Below are 25,902 nucleotides of genomic sequence, written 5' to 3' on the forward strand. Positions count from 1 at the left end.
ATCAAGGTACGTGCTGCTTCAACGGTAGCTAAGAATAAAGCCGACAATAATACCGTGACTCGGTAAAAGTAAAAAAAAAATCTTAAGAGCTTTAAGTTCCCAGAGCCATAAAATGACCTTCCACAATCTATAATAAGTTAGTAGTCCTTCTCTGTATGGGATAATTACAAAGGGAAGCACTTTAGATCATACCTACATTATTACACGTGTTCAGAAGTGTATCCATGCGGTAATAATGTGTATCCATGCGGTAATAATTACGGCTCACATTACAGGAATCACTTTTAAGGTAAAACACGTGCATTGCTGCAGCTCAAAACATTATTATCCCATCTTGGGAATCGGAAATAGTTTCTCCGTTTAAGACACTTGACACTGACGAATTCCGGTAACATCAAACTTACCAGTGCTTCTGTCGACTTCGAACGGAGACCCTTCGACTAAGCTATAGCTGACTGTTTGGCCAGTGTCGCCATCCGTTGCCGTCACCGTCACGATCGGCGAGTTCAGAAAATTCAGGTACGACAACTCTGCGCTGTAGAACGTCGGGTCAAATACGGGCGCATTGTCGTTGACATTGGTGTTGGTTACTCGTACCATGACCGTGCCTCTCTTCGTCGGGGAACCGGTGTCGTCAGCGTAGACGGTGAACTCTATGAACGGTATTGTGTCGCTGTCTATGGGCGCTACCAGGGTTATCTCCCCGGTGTTTAAATCAACTTCGAAATATTGGACGGCGGTGACTTCCGAGATTGGAATAAAGTATTCTATACCAGCATTGGCACCGACATCAGCATCGATGGCGGATACCGTAAGCACACTCGTTCCGGCGGGACTATTCTCGGTCAGCCGAGCATAATATTTTTCTAGCTCAAAAACAGGAGAGTTGTCGTTGTCGTCAAGTACAGTAATTGAAACGGTCGTTTCTGACTGCAGCTTGGGGTCTCCGTTGTCCTTGGCTTTGTAAACTAGAGTGTAGTAGTCATACCTTTCTCTATCGATGGTGGATATTGCCGCGAAGATTTCCCCTGTGTCTGCATCGATATTGAAATGATGCGAATTTTGGCCGCTGACCATTGAATACGTCACCCTGCCGTTCTCCCCCGTGTCGGGATCGTCCGCTTGAACAGCGCCAACTAGAGTTCCGGCAGCCGAGTTCTCCACAACATCGAACTGGTAGGTGATCTGCGTGAAGGCGGGCACGTTGTCATTGACATCCGATAGGTCGATGGTAACCGGCGCAGAGGCGTCGAGTGCCGGGTTACCGTTGTCTGTGACGGTGACTGTCATGGTGTAGCTGACCAGCGATTCACGGTCTAAGACGTCTACTACAGTTATTAAGCCGGTCACCGGGTCAATGAAGAAATGACCTTTTGATATTGTAAAACAAAAGAACAAATCAATATCAAACTCTGTAAGTATCACAATATTTGGTGTGTTAGTATAATCTACAGCAGGTAACCAAAGCGGTTATGCTTTATGCTTTACTATGCAAAAGTACAATTTCAATAAATAGTCATTATCTTCGGGATTGCGGATCGAAAGTGCTCAGTGTTGATTGTTGAAAGGAGCCGTCACCAATATTTGTTCTCGCGTTAGTTCATGTTGACACTGAATTTAAAAATCATTGAGATATTTACATTGACTTTATGTAAAATATCATTAAATCATTATAAACAACTCTGCCAAGTAGATCGATTTTCGACTCGATCTATCGATCCTGTGTTCGATATGCCCGCCACTGCAACCATAGCGACTACGGGATCGATAGAGCGAGCCGAAAATCGATCTACTTGGCAGACTACCCAGCTAAGGAGGGCCTGTAAATTTAGAGCCCAAGGGAAACGTCTGATGAAATGCTCCCTCGAGTATAGATAGCAGATTTATAGAGGGGATGAACTTCTTCTGTCTGTGCCCAAACGGATGACGTCATGTAACGTGTGTTTATGTTTGTTGCATTCCGATAACTTAAATGTACGTGAGGCTGTGTTCGGCTTACACACCTAACTCGTTGCCTGATGTCAGGGTGTAGGTCAATCTGGCGTTCTCTTTGAGGTCATCATCGGTGCCTTCTACAACGAGTACCGACGTTCCAATCACGGCGTCTTCTGGTAAATTCTTCGTGTAAGTCGGAGGATCAATCACCGGGGAGTTATCATTGACGTCGGTAATCGTGATTGTGAGAGTTGCCGTCCCGGTGAGGACTGGCATTCCGGTATCCTCGCCTTCGATTTCTAACACATACCTGTGAAGACCATTGCAAGCAGTGTAACACTGGATAAGTGACATACCAATTATTCATCAGAGTAAATATTAGTGGGGAATCGTTTATAGAAAAATGTTGTCGGAAAGAGACTACAAATGACTATTGCGGCTATTGTCAAATCGTGTTTAATGTGTTGTCAATGATTTGCGCAATCTGAATAAAGTCACGGGCGACGTCTTAACTTACGTGGTATTCTCTTGCTGTCGCCTCTCTCCTAGATCAGATTGTGATTTGCGTTCTGTCTGATCGACTTGTCAACAGCCTAATAAGTGTAACGTCCCGTGCCATTTTTGTCGACTGAATTTAGTCCAGAATGGAATTCATTTGTCAACAATAATACGCATATTGTACACATTGTATTGTGTTTACAAGGCCGATACTTTGTAAGTCAACATACTTTGGGACGAATAAAAATGTACTTTTTAAAAACTCCGAAAATTATAAAAATAGTGTCGAAAGCTAGCGCTACTGCCATTTTATATATTGACAATTTCAAAAAACCCCGATTATTGTCAGCACTACCACGTGAGCCAAAATGATCATGACAGTAAAGATGGTGGTGAGATAGATCATTATTGTTATCATCCTAACCGTATGGTGACCATGGTCATCTTCAATCTCTCTAGTTTCAGAATCGTTACGAAGGATTATTGTTACAATTTTTTGAAATTTTTGAAATCAGCCAATGACAACAAATTGCTTGCCAGGTGAAGAAAGCCCATTTGTATCGTGAATTTGTAAGACCAGATTGTCGTATTATCCCGTACGACATTGTTTCCTCGATGCCAGACTGACTTTTCATTGAATGATACAGCCGCCCCTTGGTATTAAGGTAGTATGCGACTGGAAAGTGAAAGGCGTAAACTTTTGCTCAAATTTTCCTGAATGAAACTTTCAACAATTCTCTTGCCAAATCAACAATAAAAATCGGGGTCACCGAGCAAAGTTTCGAACTAGCAAAACAAATTTCCCGACATTTTGCGATACTGGAAATTCAAAATGGCAGCCATTCCTGTGTTAACTTTATGGGGAGAAAATTTGATTTGGATTTCCGAACAGACGATAAAAGTTTTTCTTTCCCTACGAGCTTTAAAATGAGTCACCATCAGTGGTAGATCAGAAGAGAATTGTAGAAATTTGAGAGTCCGACTAACTGTCCCCGAGGCGCGTTCTACCTTAATATAAATCGAAATCCCTGGCAAGGATACCGTCATTTGACGTACCTGTCCGTTGTTTCACGATCTAGTCCGACACTTGAGACACGAACTTCGCCGCTGTAGGCGTCGATGTAGAACTGACCGGCTAGGTCTCCATTGGTGATGGAGTGTGTAACGTTTTGGCCGTCTTCATCAGTTGCCAGGCAAGCCATCACAGCGTCGTCTGAAGCGCTGTCCTCAGAAACAAAAGTGACGAAGTTATTCGGCTGAAACTGTGGCTCGTTGTCGTTGACGTCGTCGACGGTGATCTCCACGACACTGTATGAAGTTCTCGGCGGAGACCCGTCGTCGGAAGCTGCTACTCTGAGAATGTAAAGCGCCTGAACCTCTCGGTCGATATCGGCCGCCGTATTTATGGCACCATTGCCTCGTTGGATTGAAAAAAGCTCCTTTCCAAAGCCATGAGTTATACTATACGTTACAAGACCATTATTACCATCGTCGGCGTCGTTCGCTTTCACTTTTTCCACACTGGACCCTATCGGAAGGTTTTCCTCGATGCTTACCGAGTAGAGTACACTGGTAAACACTGGCGAGTTGTCATTGACGTCATCAACAACGACGTTCAGCGTCATCGTATCATTGAGTCTGTCAGCTGGAGTGTTTCCTTTGTCGAATACCGTTATTTCAAGAGTGTATGAACTGATCATTTCTCTGTCAAGCTCGCCAAGTAAAGTCACGTCACCATTGTCCGTGTCTATTATGAACGCAACATTGGTATTGCCATCGGTGATCTGGTACTCTAACTCACCGTGCGGGCCCTCGTCATCATCTTTAGCACTTACTGTGTAAATTTTAACTCCGGGTGATGCATTTTCTGCGACGGTCACGGCGTCCAGAGCAGTATCAAAAACTGGAGGGAAGTCGTTTTCCGAAATGATGATGACAGTGACCCAGCAGAGACTGGACAAAGAAGGAGTACCTCGGTCACCAACGTTGTAGGTTATTTCATAATAATTGGTTAGGTGGTAACCGAGTGTGTTACCAACAACTACGTCGTTACCTATGAGGTCAAAGTCATTGTTCGGGTCACCGCTATCCTCCGTAATATCCACAATGCCATTAGCCCCGTCGTCAGCATCGGACACCGTCAGTGTTGCTATGGTAGTACCTACAGGCGTCCCTTCGGCGATACTTGTCGCTAACACCGTGGGTGTACACTTTGGAACGTTGTCGTTAACGTCGCCAACTGTCACCGTGACCGTTTCCGTTGATGTCAGCTGGTCCGCCAACGTAGCGGTGCTGTCTGTCGCCGTCACGGTGAGTATGTACGACCCGAGTGACTCTCGATCCAAAGACGAAGTGGTGATCAGCTCCCCGGTGAATTCATCCATTCGGAAATGACCAACGCCATTTCCCGCTGTGATGGCGAACCTCACTTGTCCATGAGGATGATTGGGAGCATCGGTATCCATGGCCACGGCTTGAAAGATTGTGACACCTGCCACGGTGTCTTCTGGAATCGTGGTTGAGTAGGGAGTCCCCTGAAACACTGGCGGGGCCTCGTTTACTGGCTGTACCTGAACTGTAACGGAGGCGAAATCTGAGTTACCGCCTCCTATACCATTCAGATCTTCCGCCGTGACTACCAACAGGTAGGTCAGCTCAACTTCTGCGTCAAGCACTGCAGCGGTCGTTATTTCGCCGGACACCGCGTCGATAGAAAACATAGATCCAACATTTCCATCTATGAAAAACAAGCAGAGAGGCAGAGAAGAACAGTTATGTAATCGCATCGTAATTGATCTCAATGCATGTGGAACCGGCTAAGGTTCTTTTTAATATTGGACAAAATATGCAACTGTACAGTGAAATTGTGCAAAATCGGCATCTGCAGAAACTCAAGCTCGCCGATCAGATGACATTAGAGGTCAACATCATAAGTCAGATTATAATGTAGGTGAAATATTTACTGATTGTATTTTCGTAGAGTTTCTAAGTTTGTAGTTTGTGATTGTCATACCTGTAATGTCGTATTTGATGACGCTATTATCGTTAGCCGTTGAATCACCATCTGTTGCCGTAACGGTCACAACCGTTCCACCCGCAGGGTTACCTTCCGTCATCGAGGCGCTGCAGTTGGCAGAAAAGGTATTAACGAGATCTGGTCAATCTAAATTTTATTGTGATGAATCATATCACCTTGTACACTCTAAATGATGACGAAGCATTTCGTTGGTTAGTCCCATAAAGCAATGAATCTTAAGCGAAGCTCTTGAATAATTGTTAATTTGTTTACACAAGTCTCTTGTGAATTAGGGTCGTCGTTAGCTGTGGAAACGCAGCTATCTGTTGGCGGGGTTGCGTGCGTCGTTATCTGGGTCAAAGGTCAACCCCGCCACGGATAGCTGCGGGCCAACTTCGAGCGAAAGTGGGTCTATTACGACGACACAACATGTATCGGAACTTTGAACGGCAAAATAAACCAAAGTGAGCGTAATTCAATAAAATGACCTATACCTGCCTGAACTCTGATTATTGCTTATTCCCTAACTCCTTTTGTGAACAAAATGTCTGGTTCGTTTACGTAATTTCGGCTGATTTTCCAAGGAGTACTCAAGATTTTCACTCCAGCAGCGAACTTTGACTTCTATTGATATGCTAATAAGGATCTGACCGAACGAGCGACGTCTCTATTAGCATATCAATAGAAGTCAACGTTCGCTGCTGGAGTGAAAATCTTGAGTACTCCTTGGAAAATCAGCCGAAATTACGTAAACGAACCAGAAATTTTGTTCACAAAAGGAGTTAGGGAATGAGCAATAATCAGAGTTCAGGCAGGTATAGGTCATTTTATTGAATTACGCTCACTTTGGTTTATTTTGCCGTTCAAAGTTCCGATACATGTTGTGTCGTCGTAATAGACCCACTTTCGCTCGCAGTTGGCCCGCAGCTATCCGTGGCGGGGTTGACCTTTGACCCGCATAGCGATCCCCACTACCCCGCCAACAGATAGCTGCGTTTCCACAGCTAGGTCGTCGTCAGCATCGTGAAAACCCTATGGGGTTCAAGACTTTATACAGTATACAGGTATAGAATGATGTTGAACTCACGTGTACGTTCTTGGATTGAAAACTGGAGAATTATCATTGACATCAGTGATGGTGAGGGTTAAACTTGACGCCACTGTATTGTCACTATCAGAAGCTTCGATTGCTATCGAGTGTGACTGCGCAGACTCGAAATCCAGGGCTTCCACCAATTTGACGTCGCCAGTCACAGGGTCAATTGTGAATTCGAGGCAGTTGCAGGACGCCGCGAGTGCGTAGGTAACAAAGCCATGGTCGTATTCAACTGAATCTGAATCACTGGCCGAAACCGTTGCTATGGTAGCACCAACCGCAGTATCTTCTGGGATTGTAACACTATAGGTAGCTGTACGGCGTAATAATGATGCATAAATAGGATGTCAGCTCAATCGATCACATGACTGAGAATTGCTCTCGGCTAAACCATAGACAGTCCCTCTCTGCTGTCTATATAGCTTAATACACACTCACAGAAGACTTCGAAATTTGCCATGGATTATTACTTGATTTTTCAGGGCAGTAATTTAACGAGAAAATAATTATGACATCTCTAATTTGTGAATTTGACGACGTAATATTTTGCTATTCATTCTTCCAATTGTGGAATAAATATTATTGGGAAAGGAGGGGCATAGAGCATACAATGAAGAAATGCAAGGTTCTATGGCAAGTTTCTTCGAGAACTATTTATGATCCAAATACATGTAGGTATCAGTCTAAAAAAAGAGCCCTACTATACAGACAGACCCTGGCAGTCGAAGGTGTTTTAAAGCAACGTATGCAAGATAACAGGTGCTTCAAAGTTTGCAGAAAGTTTTGTGACAACTTGTCTGAAAAGAAATTTACAACACTACCAGCAGAAGGCCATAATAATATTCATCTATCGCAAGAGTTTTAATATCAGTGTTGTAAAGTATGCAGATCAGATGATATTAACTCATTGTGTAAATATTCTTAAAATGCACATTGTGGACTGTGTGTTACAATGCTGAGAACGTATATTCAGAGATGTTCCACTCTGTCGGTGAAAACAAATGAATGTAGTTTTACCTGAAGGTACGAAGACAGGCGGCGCTTCGTTTACAGCTCCAACATAAACAACGCCATCAACTTTTGCTGCATGAGAAGCTAGGTCGCTGACGGAAATTTCCAGTTGATAGAAACGCGTACCGAGATCAAAGTCAAAACCTGGGGCTTGTAGTAAAAGTTCTCCCATCGAATTTACGTCAAATGTTGATGTGTCACCGCTTGTGATTGTGTAGGTTAGAGATGAGTCGACCGCGTCATTGTCTTCACAGGAGAGAGTGTGGACGACAGAAGGGAGCGTGGTTTCCAATATGTTAAGGCTGAAAGTTGTCGAATTGCATGCCGGGAAGTTGTCATTGACATCGTTCACGGTGATCGTCAATGTTTGAATGTCCGTTAACGCGCCTCCGTCAGTGGCGGTGATTTGTAATGTGTACGTCGTTGTAGTTTCGTAGTCTAATGGAGCCTTGTTTTCGACGATACCTAACACGGAATCAATGATGAATTGGCCGTCGGGATCACCGCCCGTGATGGTATACACAATCTTGCCATCTGCAGTGTCCGAGGAATCGGGATCTGTTGCTTGGCATTGGTCAATACTGGTTCCGATTTGAACGTCTTCGTCAACGAACGCTGTAAACGGGGTTGCAAATGATGGTCCGCCGTCGTTGATAGGATTTACGGCGATGGTTATAGCGACCTCAGTGGTGCGAGAGGGAGAATCTCCGTCAGACACACGGAGAACCAAGTCATACAAACGATGCGATAGGTCGTAATCCAGCGTATCGGCTGCATGTTACAAAAATAAATAACTAAAATTAACCACTTACTTCTGTACCCTTTATTTTCCCTCATGCAAGTAATAAGATCGACAATTTAGAAAAAAATGTCAACATATTTTCTCACAAGACCATTCATAAAGGAACGGCCCGAAGAACAGCGTTGATTTGTGACCAAAGGGTTTTGTTAAAAATTAAAAAAAAATATTACACACACACCAGCAAGCGAGACCTCTCCAGTGGTGGCGCTTTCAGTGAACTCGAATGCTGGAGTCTGCGAGACTAGATTGTATGCCAGTGTTCCAAACACACCGCTGTCGGCATCAGAACATCCCAATGTAGCCGCTGTCACAGCAACGAACGGATCTGAAACGAATATCAAATAGCAACATAAAGACTTACTTTTAATGAATATTTTTCTCTAAATTTGTTTTTTAATTTTAATTATATTTTCTTGTCCTACTTTCAAAAACATGTTGAGATACACAGTATTCAGCTTGTCAACGCAGCCTGTACATGTGCGCACTGTGTCGTTATTGTTGACAAGTGATCGAATTCTGGTCCTGAATAGAATTCAAATGTACGCAGCAAAAGTGCATTTCATACGTATATATGTTGTGTTGAAAAGCCAAATTATTCAAAACATTTTGCGTTTGAACATACTTTGGGGAGTAGAACAAGAACTTGCAATTGAATTACTAAACAAACACAATGGGAAACAAAACATCAAGAGTTACAGATAGAAATTGTTTTCAACATGTCAATCAGCAGGGTTTAAGTACCGCCCTGTAAAAGTGGGAGTACAAAATTGATGAAGATAATGTCCAAATACTATGGCAAGCCCCCGTCTTTGTCCCTTAAATGTACACTTAGCAGGCCTTACATCGTCTGTGATATTCGATAGCGGGTTTTATTTATTTTTGCATAGTCGTAGACTTGCTGCATGTGGGAAACGAGGGACATTACATGATTGAATATATCTCACATGAAACATTTCACATGTACCTCACGTGAAATGAACACATCTCAGTTAGCCAGATTATGTGTACAGCAAATATAAATCTTATAACCGTGTTATAATTTTAGAACAGATATGTATAAAAGACAACGATTTTAAGAAAACGATATAGTTTTTGAGGACCCAGACGATACTTTCTATACTATCCTGTATAACCTGTCATTTTAACCTGAGTACGGACTCAGTGCGGCTCTTCATTAGGGAGCGTTCAGTTTTTACGGCCTGGGGGGGGGCGGCAAAATCTTGTCGCCGGTGTTCAAAAAAATATAGAACCCCCCCTGCATTTTTTGTGAAAAAAAGATGACCCCCCCCCTTTGTCAGGCGAAAAAAATTGATGACACCCCCCCCTGAATAATAACCAAAACCCATATGTCAAATTTACCCGCATGGTTTGGATTTGAACTCCGGTACGCGGCACACTTTATTCGTGTAGCAGAGATGCCAGTGCACAAACTTCTCAGCCACATCCATTGAAACGTCTGTTAATTAGGACGACTGTAAGGCAATTTTTAACTTCATTTCCATAGACAACTCATGTCCATGGACATTGTATAAAGTAAACTTTATTGGAGTGGTTCGCCAAAGGCAACCCTCCGGTTAAGAGGGTCATGGGCCATTATGTAAAGTCAACTTTATTCTAGTGGGCCACCAAAGGTGGCACGCCGGTAAAGAGGGTCGATCATGGCTATTGCATAAAGTAGACTTTACTGGACAGGGCCACTGAAGGCGCGCGGCCATTACCATTATTCAGTGCGTGATCCCAGGGGTCCCTCAAAAATGTTTCTAATACAAGCCGCAGCTTCAATTGGGAATTTTACGGTAAGATTGCCGTGGGGTATTACATAAAGTCAATTTATTGTAGTGGGCCGCCGCAGGCGGCCCGCCGGTAAAGAGGGTCGATCATGGCCATGGCATGAAGTAAACTTTATTGTTGGTATTATGTTTTTGAAAATGTGGTGACCCCCCCTTTCCTACCAGTGAAAAAGCAATGACCCCCCCTTTGCGGATTCCAAAATTACGATGACCCCCCCCCCCTGGATTTTGCCGCCCCCGGCCGTAAAAACTGAACGGTCCCTTAGTAGTAAAGATCTGAAGCGGTGAGTATAACTGACTACTTGGTGTGCGCTCCAGTTATACTGAAGGTATTACGATTCCCCGTAGTACCTCTCAGCTATTTAGACTTCGAGTGAGTGAAACCCCAACAACAACAACAACAACAACAACTACAACAACGATCAGGGACGTGACACATGCAACCGTGAAGCAACAATTTCCGGCTACTGGTACACTCACACCCAAACGCAGTGTGGCCAAATCTTATCCTGAGTTTACCTGTATAATTCAGCGAGAAGGGTTTGGCCAATGTGTTTGCTATGGAATGGCTTCCCCTTTGACGTCACGTCAACGTCTAGTGTCCAACTTGGCAATCAGGGATTAGAAACGGGGTAGTGAGACAGGGATTATGCTATAGTCTAACTGTTATACCAGTTTGTCTGGCCGAAAAGGATGCAAGACTTAAGATAATAGCATGCTATGTTGAAGTTTATATTCTGATACTAATAATGGAGTATATTTAGGATGGCATCAAATATTTTTGTCTCAGTTTAGATTCACACCAGTGCTTCTGGTTTTGCGGCTTGTATTGGTCGAAGAACTTAAATGAATAATAACAAGAATAGTCAGATTTGTGGTGAGAGAGAAACCAAATGCCGATATGAAAATATTATTTTCTCATTCCAAGATTTCACGTAAATTTGTTTTTGGAGGCGGAATACATAATACTCCTCCCAGAATGACACGTTTTCCAGTTTCAAACGACATGAATGAAAGCACAGTCCCTCCTCACGTAAAATGTAAGAACGAATGTGACAGTTGGAGTAAGTGTGTTAAGGCAAAAAAAAAAAAAAAAAAAAAAAAAAAAGAAAAAAAAAGAAATGTTTCTGGTCAGCGCGCGCGTCACTTGAACAACAGCGCGTCACCCTTTTTTCTGTTTGTGGCCAGCGGCCGTGGCTGACACTAAACCAAAATGGCTGAAGAGAAAGAGGAAATTCTTTGTGGGGCATGATGAGTGACTGCATGAACAGTATATATGTGACTATATTGATAAAATTATAAAACTGACCCTCCTCCCTCCCTTGAGGGAAAAAAAATAAAAATAAAAATAAATAAAATGCGCATCGCCGCACCATTTTTTGAAGAAAGACCTGGCCAGAAACATTTCTTTTTTTTTGGCCTAAAATGTTGTGTGAAGATCAACATGTATGCCGCAACTTCGGTTTTGATCACTCGTCATAGGTTGATTACTCGTTAGGGACTGGTCAGTTTCTTCGGCCTGGGGGGGGGGCGGTGGATTATTTTTTGCCGACGTCAAAAAGTGGCTGACCCCCCCCTTTCCAAATTTTGAAAACAAGGTGACCCCCCTATCCCAAATTTCGATAACAGGGTGACCCCCCCGCACGCGACAACTGTAAAACAAAAGGTGGACATAACATACACACACACACACACACACACACACACACACACACACACATATATATATATATATATATATATATTTAATATTAATATATTTTATATTTTATATACATTTATATTTTAACCGTCATTCTGTGTTTTAATCAAATTGTTTGACATGTCAGTTGTAAGATAGGAATTTCAAAGTGTCAATCTTGAAGTTTGAATACAGTACATTTTGAATGAGTTGTGAATGTATTTCACATTTTCTATGCTTAACCAGATGTCCTGAACAGAAATGGATGTCAATCATTAATATCAAAGAGGAAAAAGCAGTAAATCAAAAATTTTGATGGGTGTTAAGACTTGCCAGCCATCCAATTAAATCTCCTGAGGAGCCATAGAGAGGCATTTTAGCTAAATCTGATGTGTGCAGTGTCTGAGATGACCTTTTCTTGTAACATTGAAACCATAACAGCACAGCTAATGACAAAAACTGCCTTTTTAACTGTTATTTTGGTCATAAAAAAAGCATTCTACAGAAAACCTGAGACACAAAGGAAAACAGTTGCATCAATGACAATGAAAGATATCTTGTCATTTTTCTATCTCTAAAATAAGTCACTTTATCAAATATATATTGTGAAATATTTGTGCATGTTGCTTTCTCATACTGAATTCTCATACAGAGAACAGAAAAGTATCAGGAATTTGTCATGCTTTTCATATGAAATGCAGATTTCATAACGGTACACTTTCACTTAGCAAACATCAAGATATCTTTGGCATATATCTCTGATTTATTAAAGTATGGCGCCCGAAGGGCACGGAGAAAAATATGAAACATCCTGATACCTCTGATATATATTTCTTGTTTATTAAAGTCATGCACAGGAAGGGCGTGCTGAAAAATGTCTGATATATTAAAGTAAAGTGCTCGAAGACCACGCCGAAAAATATTGAATATACAGATATCTCTGATATATGTATGCCTGATATGTTAAAGTTGGGCGTGCTGAAAATATGTCTGATTACTAAAGTTACGCGCCCGAAGGGCGCGCCGAAAAATGCAACTGAATGATGAAATTTGTGGCTGACACGATGCATTTTAGGCAATGATGAGCCTGTGTCGAAATTCAAAAACACACTGACCTCCCACCTTATTGGGCTTTTCAAAAACATGGTGACCCCCCCATCACCAAAGTCAAAAACAGGGTGACCCCCCCATGAATCCACCGCCCTCCAGACCGAAGAAACTGACCAGTCCCTTATAGGTCAACCCTTATAGCTGTTCATCTATATCCCGTTGCGACGCAGAGCTCTTCAGTCTTGGCGCCATCAAACAGCCCGGCAAGCGCACCTAAGGGATGGATCATTGAATCTTGACAAGAGGTGGTCACAATGCCGACATGCGTTCCAAAAATTAAAATTCAACAATCTACGTCATAAGTTTGCATGGCATACATACTTCCTGAGAAAATTTACACAAATGTATTTGATCAACCTTTATGTAAATATATTTTTACACAAAAAGTAGCATGGCTGCAAAAATGTTAATCAAGTCTTGCTCAATCAATTGGGTTTTAATTTTTCGCCGGCCCCTCCAAAGATCTATTGGGTATAAGGATCGCTGCAGCCGAACTTCACGATTTAAAAAAAATACCCGGCAAATTGGATTTTGGCTCGGATTTATCGCAGCATGCATCTTATTTTTCCGGCGGATCGACCTTCAATGAGGCTAGGGTTTTGAAAAATCGGTGAGGCTGCATTTTCAGCATATTTTGTTATAGAGCTTAAACATATACTTTTCATTTTCGATCACCCTCCAAAGGCGTAATGGTCCATCCCTTAAGCTGACATCTGATATTTAATTGTTTACAGTGTTAATTAACGGAAACGTAGTGACGAAACAGAAACACTTCCTGCATTTCGTATGTGAAATTATTTTATTTTCTATCAGGTATTAACACTTGAAAGCACAGAATCTCTGAATCCCACCTCATTGTAACATTTCATTAGACTATGTCGATTTAATACCCCGGAAAATTCACTTTAAAAATAAAATTAGCACAGAACTTATGATAGAGAGTACGAGATCCGTGGTGTGAACTCGACCACATGCACGAAAATCGGCACATTTTTGACCGTGAGCCATCATTTCAGGGAAAATAAACTCACTAAAAATTTGTCTAGTGTCAGACTATCATAATGCACCGGAAAAATATGATTTTATGTTTCCATTACGCAGATATGATGGTAAAATTATACTTAGAGAAACACAACCTGTTCCCAAAAGTTCAACCCTGTGATCAGCGCGGGAGTCGTTCACGCTATTGTTTCCTTCGACGTTCGCAGTACATGGATAAATACGACGACTGCACTTGCATTCAGCATTAGAGTACATATTCGCTCATCGATATCAATAAGCTGATTCGCTCACGATGGCTGATTCTGCTTCCGGGAAGAAACCCAAGTCTGCACCGACCCATCCGAAGACTCTGGACATGGTTGTCGAAGCTATCCAAGCCATACAAGACACCAAAGGTAGTTCTGTACAGGCCATCAGGGTGTTCATTCTCGCTCATCACCCAACCGTCAGCCCATCTCATCTGACTGCAAATCTCCGCCGTGCTCTGAAAGCTGGTCTCGACTCTGGTGCCCTGGTTCGCCCTAAAGGTTCTACAGCCAAGGGTGTAACTGGTCGACTACGAGTAGGCAAGCTGCCAGAAAAACCCAAAAAGAAATCGCCTAAGAAAAAGACTCCAGCCAAAAAGAAGTCTGTAAAGAAACCCAAGGCGAAGAAATCTCCAAGGAAAGCGAAGGTTTCCAAGGAACTGAAGGTAGTCAAGGCTCCAAAGAAATCACAGAAGATTGAGAAAAAAACTGGAACTGGGAAAAGCAATAAGGCACCGTCTAAGAAGACTGCCACTAAGGTTTCTACATCTAAGAAACCTAAGGCCAAAACAGCTGCCAAGAAGTAGATCCCGTCGTCTCAACCAAACAAAACGGCCCTTTTGAGGGCCACCACATCCTCCGAAAGAGAATACCTCAATCTATTGTTGAATTGTTATGCCATACTACATTCCCAATCGGCGCCCACTCCAAATGGCCCTGGTTTTAGTCTCATCAAAGCAAGCAATCCAAATGAAGGAAATGTCCCACTCCACATGGCCCTACATTTAGTCACCTCAAACTATTATGAAAAAGATCTATGCTTGCAAATAAATCGTCACTTATCTGTTGCTAAAAAATTGTCTCAAATATTTAAAACCGAGATGCACCGAGAGAAAATAAATTTAACCAATCAGCGTATTCCTTTGCTCACTTTGACACGTGCTTCTACTTTGCAACTTTTTGGAGATCAATCTGCGGTTCATCTGTCAATCGCTTCTTTCAGCCCTCTCCCAGCGACAGCCAAATTACAGCAAACCCTCACCTTGCAGTTGAAGCTAGTATTCTTCGGTGGGGCAAGTTGAATTACCTACCAATTTAGCTAGCCATATACCAAGGGAACTTCCTTTAGTGACTGGTCAGTTTCTTCGGCCGGGGGGAGGGGTGATTATTTTTTGCCGACGTCAAAAAGTGGCTGACTCCCCCTATTGTGAATGTATTTCACACTTTCTATGTTCTGAACTGTCGTACAGAAGTGGATGTCAATCATTTATATCAAAGAGTAAAAAGCCGTAAATCAAAAATTTTGATGGGTGTTAAGATTTGCCAGCCATTCAATTAAATCTCCTGAGGAGCCATAGAGACGCAATTTAGCCAAATCTGATGTGTGCTGTGTCTGAGACGACCTTTCTTGTAACATTGAAACCATAAAAGCACAGCTGATAATGACAAAAACTGCCTTTTTTAACTGTTATTTTGGTCATAAAAAAGCATCATTCTACAGAAAACTTGAGACACAAAGGAAAACAGTTGCATCAATGAGAACGAAAGATATCTTGTCATTTTTCTATCTCTAAAATAAGTCACTGTATCAAATATATATTGTGAAATATTTGTGCATGTTGCTTTCTCATACTGAATTCTCATAGAGAGAACAGAAAAGTATCAGGAATTTGTCTTGCTTATCATATGAAATGCAGATTTCATAACGGTACACTTTCACTTAGCAAACATCAAGATATCTCTGGCATATATCTCTGATTTATTAAAGTATGGCGCCCGAAGGACGCGGAGAAAAATATGAAACATCCTGATATCTCTGATATATATGTCGTGTGTATTAAAGTCATGCACAGGAAGGGCGTGCTTAAAATGTCTGATATATTAAAGTAATGCGCCCGAAGAGTATGCTGAAAAATATTGAACATACAGATATCTCTGATATATGTATGCCTAATATGTTAAAGTTGGGCGTGCTGAAAAATATGTCTGATTATTAAAGTTACGCGCCCGAAGGGCGCGCCGAAAAATGCAACTGAATGATGAAATTTGAGGCTGACACGATGTATTTTAGGCAATGATGAGCCTGTGTCGAAATTCAAAAACACACTGACCCCCCCTATTGGGCATTTCAAAAACATGGTGACCCCCCTATCACCAAAGTCAAAAACAGGGTGACCCCCCATGAATCCACCCCCAGGCCGAAGAAACTGACCAGTCCCTTAATAACTGTTTTCCGATTTTGAGCGGCAAGATAAGATCTGTTTACACAGCGGGTAACAAACTTTACAGCCAGTAATGGTAATGAACCATAATATACTCCACTGTTCCCTTTATGTTTCAGTAATTTTAAGCTGGCCAGAGGGATCTTTGATAGTGATTTTGTATGTGTGGCTCAGTTCATTGTGTAGTATGTTGAACCACAGTCCCTCTATCCACGTGGATAGAGGGACTGTGATTGAACACTGTTCTGATTGCCGGCTGCTTTTTCACAATACAAGTATTCTAAAGGTATTTTCTCAATATTTTACTGGCTGCTATCAAAGGTTTTCTTCACCCACAAAAAATTAAGCAAATAGTTGTGCAGTCCATGTCAAACTTTTTGATTGAGGGCTTTCAGGATGTTTTGGGCAATGGTACTGAGAGTGAGATGGGCGATATAAACATGCTGAAATGCCGTCCTCCGAGTGCAAACAAGAAGTGGCACGGCATGCGGCAAGCTCATACAAATGTGCCACTATTACGTGGTTCGTGTGTTGTGTATGTGTGACGTCACCAGTTTTTGACTGTAATTTTTTATTCTGCCGATGTTTACATTCTTCCACCACAGGCGAAATCTAGACAAAGATCCGTCGCTCGAGGGCGCTCTCTACGCTCGAGCGACGGATCCTCAGTCTTGGGCGAAATTGTAATCCCATGTACTGCGCTGCGCTGCGTCATAATTCTGACGGTAATGTACTCACATGTGCCTTCATTCACTGTGACGAAATGAGATGACGTCACACATACAGGATCATTATCATTGACGTCAACCACATCAATCTGGATGGTGGCTGTATCAGAAGCTCCAGACCCATCCCGTACCTCAACCGATATGGTAAATGTAGTCTGTGTTTCGTAGTCCAGTAGTTCCATCAGCCGTATTTGACCAGTGATTGTGTCAATGGCAAATAGCGAGGTTCCACTCGTCGGTGTCACTGCACGGGAGAAGGAAACAATTTAGTGTGCGCCCCGAAATTGCAAGACTTGCTTCTGCTGAAGATTTCCTCAACGAAACTTTCACCCATTCTCTTAACAAAGCTAGGTGCAATGTTGGGATCTAGAGAATCAAAATTAATTATTTATCGGTGTTTGAAATTCAAAACGGCCGCCATTTCTGTATCAACTTTATCAGGAAACTTTAATTTTTGATTTTAACAAAACTATAACAGTGAAAACTTTACTTATTTACTCCATGATTTCAAATAAGCCAACCAGTCAAGAATTGTAAAAATTTGAGAGTCAGAATAGCGAACCATTCACCATACTGGCTGTATTTCGAACGTATTAGGCTATTCAGCGTATTGTAATTTCCGTAATGGCCATATTACATATAGAGATATTGTTATCTTACAAAATATTGATCGATATTTACCATGCATCTGATTGGTAGCACTGCTTTGTCCACGGGGTGGAAATTCCCCAGGGATGATTTATAATATCCTTAAATTTCTGAGAAATACTTACCGCCAATTATGTCAAACGAGACAATGCCATGTGGGTGAGCGTCTACATCATTAGCATTGGTAGATGCATCTGCTATTAAGGCACCCGCGGCTGTGTTCTCGTTCACGTTCAGGGACCAAGAGGTCGGGGAGAAGTAACAGTTTTCGTCGTTCTCCGGGCTGACGCTGACTGACACCTGCACATTAACGTTGGTGGCGCCATCACTGATTTGGACCACCATTTCGTAACTCTTCACCGCTGATTCGTAATCAACTGAGTGGCCTAGTTGGCGGAAAGACACATAAAGTGTCGAGACAAATATTACTGCACTCGTAAGCGTAAAGGGGTAACATAAATTCAAAAAGACATTTCATTTTGATCGGTGTCCGATACTTATACATAAAACATATTCTAAGGAAGTAGTTCAATGATAACTCCATCGAGAATTATTTTATCGTCAACACATGAAATGACGATTTTAACCTTCCATCGATGTTACCGATAAATTTCCACAAATAAATATATGGCAAGAAATTACTCAGAAACACATCAATCTATATCGACACACAACTCCTTACCCGAAGCCAAAGTTATCAGTCCCGTTGAGCTGATGTCAAAATTGCCATCACTGTTTCCTGATAGTATCGTGTACGCTAGAGTGTCACCTGCATCGTCGTCGCTGCAGTCTAATTGTACAACCTGTTAAAAGGATATACAAAACCAACCCTATCACTATCAACAAGTAGCAGAACTAATATGACAATTTTGAGTAAATGACGCTACAGAAAATGTGCAATATGTTTTATATCAAAGGTGACTTGTGCATTGATACATTTTGCTCGATCTTCGTGCGACACTTTGCAATACTTACGATGTCGCCATCTGCGGCATTTTCGGACATGGAAATGACGTAGCTGTATTTTGTACATGTTGGTTGGTTGTCATTTTCGTCAGTGACAATGACGTCAACAGAAGTAGTTGCAGTGTTCGGCGGGGCGCCACCATCAGTTGCCTTGATGGTGAGGGTCACTGGAGAACCTGTCTCCTCAAAGTCGACCGCAGACTTCATTTCCAGCACGCCACTCGATGAGTCCAGTTGGAAATAATCGTATGTGTCGCCACCTACAGCAAGACATTGGAAAACTATAATATGACTTTGTCAAACAGATTGTAAATGGCGGTCACAACAGTTACTGCCAATTTACACCACTTCGCGTATGATGGCATTGCCATTTTCCCTACAAATAATGTTTATCGAAACGCTGAACTTGAAAGGCATAATGAATAAAATGCCTTGTCACTACATGTTACAGATTAAGTCAAAACAGTTCAGCAATACATGGCAATGTAACTAGCATTTGCTTTGTGTTTAGACCCGGTATATACGGAATGTAAAGACAAATGATTACAGTAATGGAATATTCCTGATTGTCGTTCTGGTCTCCATCGCTAGTCGAACAGCTTACAAACCTATATCTGCATAGAAACCGTTCTCACCTTGAATAGTTAACGTCACGTGACCCTGAACACCGAAGTCGTCGTCGACCACGTTTATACTGGCAACCGATGTTCCAACTGGGTCGTTTTCCGACACCTTGATAAAAGATGAAACTCAGAATAACAATACATGCATGATGAAACACAATATGTCCAAATTAGAGACAATGAAGAGATTACTTCTGTTTTCAACTTTGCAAAGAACAATCATGTACAACATCCTGCGTTCGTCCGAAGCACCGTACAAACCATAGTCCCCGTTGAGGGACTGTGTACAAAGCATGGACAGACCCGCTATTGCTATCTGTTTGGAATAGTTTCATTGCATTCCAAGGCCTGCTATCTGTTTACAGACCCATTGAATACAATCTCTTTCGTCGAAGAGCTTTGATCAGAGAACACAAAAGACGGAAGAAGTGCTGAGTATATACTGACAGAAGAACCAATATACACATATATTTGGTAGCTATTTTCGACTGATGCAAACTGTTGCTCAAACAATTAGAGGCGTAATAACATAATTTTATTTCCATGACATTTTACGTACCGTTGGAGTAGTTGGGGTTGTTGGGCTGAAAACTGGACTGTGGTCGTTGCTAGGGGTTACCGCGATGTGGACTGTCGCTGTGCCCGTCAACTCCGGAGTTCCCGAATCGACCACTTCAACAACAAGGCTGTATTCCGACGGATCTGCAGCTCCACTATCCAGATCTATCGTTGACTTCAGAATTATCCTATCAGAAATCGTATTGTGAAACTCAAACTTATCGTCGTCGTTACCGCTGACAATGGAATACGTGAGTACAGTGGTGATGGCGTCGACGTCGGTCGCCGTGAGAGTAACCACAGCGTCAGCGACATTGGACGCCTCGTCGACCGCTGTCTCATAAATGCTACGGTCAAACGTCGGTGCATGGTCGTTGTAGTCGGCGATGTCTACCGTGAGAACGCTCGAGGTGCTGCTTGGTGTGGGGGTGCCGCCGTCTTTGACCGTGACGGTAATGTCGTAGGTTGACGTCCCACTCTCATAGTCGAATTCCGACAGTGTGGTGATTTCACCAGAACTTGAATCGATATGAAATTTGCTGGAACCGCCATCTGTAACGCAAGTGAACGCAGTCAATATCGGTAGACATGCGGATTCTATCTGATCACATCTATAGGGATGCATTTTGTATCTAAGCGTCTACAATTATTCGAAATGTTTCCTTTTTATACTGGACTTTTTGTACGACCAAGATTTTTTTAAATAGCAGCCTCCCCTCAACACAATTGGAACTAATTTGGGATAATTGGATTTTCATATTTTTCAAATTTTTCAAAAGTGTTAGGTGCCGTATAGCTGAATTTTTCAATATTGCAAATTACTCAAAAAAAACAAGTATGTAATGTAAAAAGGAAAGCAGATGAGATTATATTTGTAGATCAAAGCGGCATTACTTTATTATCCAATTATCCCAAATTAGTTCCAATCGTGTTCCTCGTTCAAGAACCTAAAAGACAGCTTTTATACACTCACTTGTCACTGTCATTGAGTAGGTTATCTGTCCGTCCGTTCCTCCATCAGTGTCGCTTGCTGCAATACCAGTACTTGTTGCGACGACGTAGCCGACTGGTTCGTTTTCGGAGACGCTGATTGGTGATGACGGAAAGGCAGAAAATGTCGGACCTGCCTCGTTTTCACTCAATAACTAGAGCAGAGATAAATAAATTGTAAATGTTGTGAAAACTTGTCCAGTCCTAACAATAAAAGATCGAATTTTGGAGTTTTCATCATCATTGCAAGCTTCTCTAGTTTATTTCTTGTAAAAGAGCACAATGGCGGGTTTAAAGCATTAAAAACCATACAGCTCGTCTGAACATAAATTGTTGCCAGTTAGATTCTTCTATATAAGTAGAATTTCGTCATAACATTGAACAATTACTGATGAGAACCATAGGATTTCACACCTGGACAACGACTGTAGCAGTCGCACGATTACTGTTGCCGTCCTCTGCAGACACCTTGAGCCTGTACAGGTGGTCCTTCGCGACTGCGTCGGCGTCTTCATAATCCAAGGCATTTGCAGATGTCACTACGTCATTTCCGGAGATGGCGAACTTGGCAGTGGTATCGTCGCCACTCTCGATCTGCAGGGTCAAGGAGCTGTCGGCAGCATCTACGTCTGACACAAGTAAGCTTGCCACCGTTACACCTGTCAATTTGTGGCAGAATACGTGTCAACAGACAGTAATTAACCACGAATGTAATAAGCCCAGTCTACATGTTTTTAAACCATGGAAAATAACTTAAACTTTAAACCATGGAAAATAACTTAAGCGAATTTTTTTTCCGTTTCGGCCATGGCAGCCGACATGTCAGTTTTTACAGCATACGTCTATTTATTGTAACAATACAGTAACAATTGCAGCGGATTTGATTTTCTAACCCACATTTTTAGAGCTTTGTTCTCAAGACATTGGCCACGGGGAACAATTTGTACTTGCAACCATGATAAACTACGGTGAAAGGAATCCCCCTTCTGTATTTTCAAATCCATAACATAGTTGTCAAACTATGCTTTCGATGATCATAACAAAGATTGAGCACTGTGTGGCAATTTGTGGCACCCTTTGACCGACTGAAGACGCTGATGTGTCGGCTAGACACATCACTCATGACCGAAGATAACCTGTCAATCATGTACCACTTGTCAATCATATCAAACAGATCAAAAATTGAAACAATAAAACAAACTGGCAAAGGGGTGAACATTGTTGGAACAGCGTTCTCTATGGGCACAGTTGAATTCGCATATATTTACAAATCTGACGACGATGATTGTCCCCTAAGAATTCAAATTCAATATCGAGAATTTCTGTTATTGAATAAGAGCAATGGAAATACCCGGTGCCGTGTTTTCAGCGATAGATGACGAATATCCAGATGGGTTAAAGACAGGCGAGTTGTCATTGATATCATTAACTGTGATTGTGATGTCGGCTGTGGCGGTATTCATAACAGAATCCGTCACTGTTATGGTCAAAGAGTAGCTGGTCACTGCCGATCCTCCATCTGCTTCCAGTTGTCTCGATGTTGTTATTTCTCCCGACGCTGAGTTGCACATGAAATCGTTGGAGTTGATACCTTGAAAAACAATGAAATGTTTTTTTGAAGAATGAATCATTGAAGACCCAATAAAGTCATATTTTACCCACCGCTCAGTAACGCGTTTGAATCATTCGATCATTTTGGCCAATCGCTTCCATCTTTAACACCACTATCACAACCACCACCACCACCACCACCACAAACATCATCATCATCATCATCATCATCATCATCATCATCATCATCATCATCATCATCATCTCTTTCACTATCTGTCGAACTAATTTGTCATTATCTTTAAACAAATCGTTTCGGTTATCAAATTGTCGTTGCTGTCATCCTGATTGGTACTGTGTCGTTCCCTACGTATTCACTCATAATTAGCCGAACACCACCGATTTCTTGTATTGCATTTCAAAATTAAAAAAAAGGTAATAATGCATACCAGACAGAGAATATATCAAGACGTCTCCCGCATCACTATCAGAAACGTTGTCCCAAGGGGCCGTAGTTGGCGTCGTCCAAGAAATCGCCGAGCCGATCGGCTCACCTTCGTCTACTTCGCCGTCATACGTACTCGAACCGAACACGGGGATTTCGTCGATGACATCCACAACCCGAACGGTTAGGTCTTCATCTACCGCAGTTGATGTTCCATCATCTAGTCTGAATGATAAAAATAAATGGATACTGCATCATCTAATCTCCATGACAACAATACAATGGAATGCCGAATACATACATAATCATAATTTTAACGGTCTTTTGATTAACATAAGAACTGTTTCCTTTCCTTGTCAGGAATATTCTGAAACAACTGCAGAATTCCTAAAATAAAATAAATTCCCAGGAGTGTAAATTAGGCATTCTTTACTTAAGTTGTTTTCGTCTTGATTGTAATATATGAGCGGAAATGTTACTAGGACAACAACAACAACAACAACAATAATGATTGTAATAATAATAACAACATTAACAACAATAATAATAATTGACAGGCATATCCACTTATCCTCTGAACAAAGACCCCATGAACACGGAAACCAAGAAGATCAAATCTCGCAATAACCACCACCGATGATCAAAGTTTTCATCTAAGGTAGTATGCGCCTCGAAAGTGAAAGACTTAAACTTTTGCTCAAACTTGCGTCTGTGAAATTTTCAACCATTGTCTTACCAAATCAACAATAAAATCGGGAGTCACCGTGCAAAGTTTTTAACTAGTGAAATAAATTACCCAACATTTAATTTGCGACATTTGAAATTCAAAATGGACGCAATTCCAGTGTTAACTCTGTGGGGAAAAATAAAATTTTGGATTTTTGAAAAAACTAAGACGGCGAAAGTTTTCCCTTCTTCAAGAGTTTTAAAATGAACCTCCACAAATGGCAGTCTAAGATCAGAAAAGAATTCTAGAAATTTGAGAGTCCGACTATCTGTCCACGAGGCGGGTTCTACCTAAAAGTGATGCCTGTAGTACTTTCAACCAACCTGATCGTAATGCTGAAGAGCGTGTCGCCATCGTCGTAGTTCAGTTGTTCAGAAGGCGTCCAGACTTCATTGTTGTTCTGAATGCTAAATGCTGGGGCTGCTGGATCCTGGCTCGCAATAGTGATCGAGACGGTGTCGCCGTCTTGATCATATGGTATTATGCGGTAAATTGACGTGGACGCAGCCGTGCTTTCAGAGATAGTCGTAGTTTGAGGGAGATTATTACAAACTGGAGATTCGTTGACGTCATCGATGTTGATGGTCACGGCGTAAACACCGTCGTTGCCACTCGATTGTAGACAGTTGACATAGACTGTTTGGATCGGTCCGTGGGTTTCAAAATCTATGTCCGCGCCAACTTTTATCTGAAAGATTTTTTGAGAAGCAACCGTTCAGCTTTAATAACTTCGTTGACTGAAATGTAAAGCCATTAATTAGCAAATTATCGATTCTCTATCGGATGCGAACTCACAACTTACATTGCCACTCACCTAGCAAAGAGGTCACGATCAAAACCGCTTGACTATAGCCCCACCATTTATTAATTACGGACTAAATCGTTTCAACCATAGAGGCATGTGCTTCATTTCAAAATCAATGGAAAACAAAGGCTTGCAAATTGCGATGAAAGTACGCTGTATGGAACGATAGGTGTACACGTTTCAAAGGATATCCACCTCGAAAGTGAAAGACTTACACTTTTGCTCAAACTTTCCTAAAGATATAGTTCAACCATTCTTTTTTTATAATCAAGAATAAATTTCGGGGGGGGGGGGTCACCGTGTAAATTTTGGTGCTAGAGAAACAAATAACCCAAGATTTACCGATATTTGAAATTCAAAATGGCCGCCATCCTTGTTGTATCTCTATGGAGGAAAATAAAAATTTTCGAATTTTCGAAAAACTAAGTCAATAAAAAGTTTTCTTACACCAAGAGCTTTACAATTAACCCCAACAAGTGGTATATCAGGAGAGAATTGTAAAAGTTTGAGAGTCCGAATGTCTGTCCCCGAGGTGCGTTCAACCTTAAAGAATGTCAAAGCCCGATATGCAAACAATATAATTCATCTGAAGTCAATTTCATTTTGTTTCTAAAACAGCGCAAAAAAACTAATCGTGATCGTGAATATTTTTATTCGGTTGAGGTTGCGTTACTGTAGTCGCTAGAGGTCCTGTGTGATCATCAGGACACAAATTTGAAATGCTTTTTTTATTTTGCGTAAATCTCGTTTTATGATAGGATATGCTGCTGCAAAAAAGGCAGTACGGCTTTACGTCTCGGGTGCTTTACTCATGCAGCTGAAGAGCGGATCGAAATTTGTGCAAGAGAGGACAGTGACTGATTTGTAAATCCTACACGAATCTTCACCTGAATTAAGTTTATTAACTATAACCGGATATTTAAATGCAGTCATCCTGCAGCAAATTTCATCACCGAAATGGTTTATTTGTCAAAATTGTTTGCGAGGAGAAAAATAAAGAAAGTAGGACCTTACAACTTACAGCGCCACTGTTTTGATCAATGGTGAATAGACCGCTAGGTCCAGGATCGACGTTGTTGATCGCGTACGGCGGACTTGCCTCACCCTCGGAGAAGTTGCCGTTTACATCAGTGTCTGGGATGATGACGTCATTAATGGCGGCATTCTCGTCAACGGAGTATGGCGTGTCGCTCCAGTCAATGGCGCATACTAGTAAAACAAAAATAAAATTAGTTGGCCGTACTAAAAGAAAATTAAGCGACACGTTTGATACAATTCTGGTTGACTATATTAAGCATGGTATTTGTGTCCTGTTACAGAGAAAGGAGTGATTCTTCTAGCTCAATCGATTTTTCTTGTTCTATGTACTCACATCGAGATGAGCAACGTAGTATCCTAAGAAAAGGGGCATTATTACAACACAGCTATAGACAGAACGACATCAAAATGAAAA

At 41.7% G+C, this 25,902-nt stretch overlaps 2 protein-coding genes across 3 annotated transcripts in view; one reads left to right on the top strand and one right to left on the bottom strand.

Annotated features, from left to right (window-relative positions):
* The window catches only part of LOC139135636 (protocadherin Fat 4-like), a 37,637-nt gene that overhangs the window by 7,073 nt on the left and 4,662 nt on the right, over positions 1-25,902 (bottom strand). For both annotated transcript variants that reach the window (XM_070703134.1, XM_070703133.1), the window contains exons 2-20: positions 25,471-25,658; positions 23,968-24,332; positions 22,922-23,142; positions 22,273-22,512; positions 21,336-21,580; positions 20,905-21,076; positions 19,933-20,483; positions 19,386-19,482; positions 18,760-19,010; positions 18,467-18,587; positions 17,910-18,170; positions 17,147-17,380; positions 8,537-8,683; positions 7,563-8,327; positions 6,537-6,858; positions 5,447-5,556; positions 3,490-5,170; positions 2,004-2,245; positions 405-1,370 (exon numbers count right to left, since the gene is read on the bottom strand). In XM_070703134.1, the coding sequence (XP_070559235.1) occupies positions 405-1,370; positions 2,004-2,245; positions 3,490-5,170; positions 5,447-5,556; positions 6,537-6,858; positions 7,563-8,327; positions 8,537-8,683; positions 17,147-17,380; positions 17,910-18,170; positions 18,467-18,587; positions 18,760-19,010; positions 19,386-19,482; positions 19,933-20,483; positions 20,905-21,076; positions 21,336-21,580; positions 22,273-22,512; positions 22,922-23,142; positions 23,968-24,332; positions 25,471-25,658 (7,179 nt within the window). The remainder of the gene's footprint in view (positions 1-404; positions 1,371-2,003; positions 2,246-3,489; positions 5,171-5,446; positions 5,557-6,536; positions 6,859-7,562; positions 8,328-8,536; positions 8,684-17,146; positions 17,381-17,909; positions 18,171-18,466; positions 18,588-18,759; positions 19,011-19,385; positions 19,483-19,932; positions 20,484-20,904; positions 21,077-21,335; positions 21,581-22,272; positions 22,513-22,921; positions 23,143-23,967; positions 24,333-25,470; positions 25,659-25,902) is intronic.
* LOC139136004 (sperm-specific H1/protamine-like protein type 2) lies at positions 14,202-14,773 on the top strand. The gene has a single exon (XM_070703824.1). It carries the CDS (start codon positions 14,234-14,236, stop codon positions 14,771-14,773), a length of 540 nt encoding a protein of 179 aa, XP_070559925.1. The 5' UTR covers positions 14,202-14,233.

This window comes from Ptychodera flava, chromosome 6 (assembly GCF_041260155.1).
Source record: "Ptychodera flava strain L36383 chromosome 6, AS_Pfla_20210202, whole genome shotgun sequence".
In the NCBI taxonomy this organism is placed as follows: domain Eukaryota; kingdom Metazoa; phylum Hemichordata; class Enteropneusta; family Ptychoderidae; genus Ptychodera; species Ptychodera flava.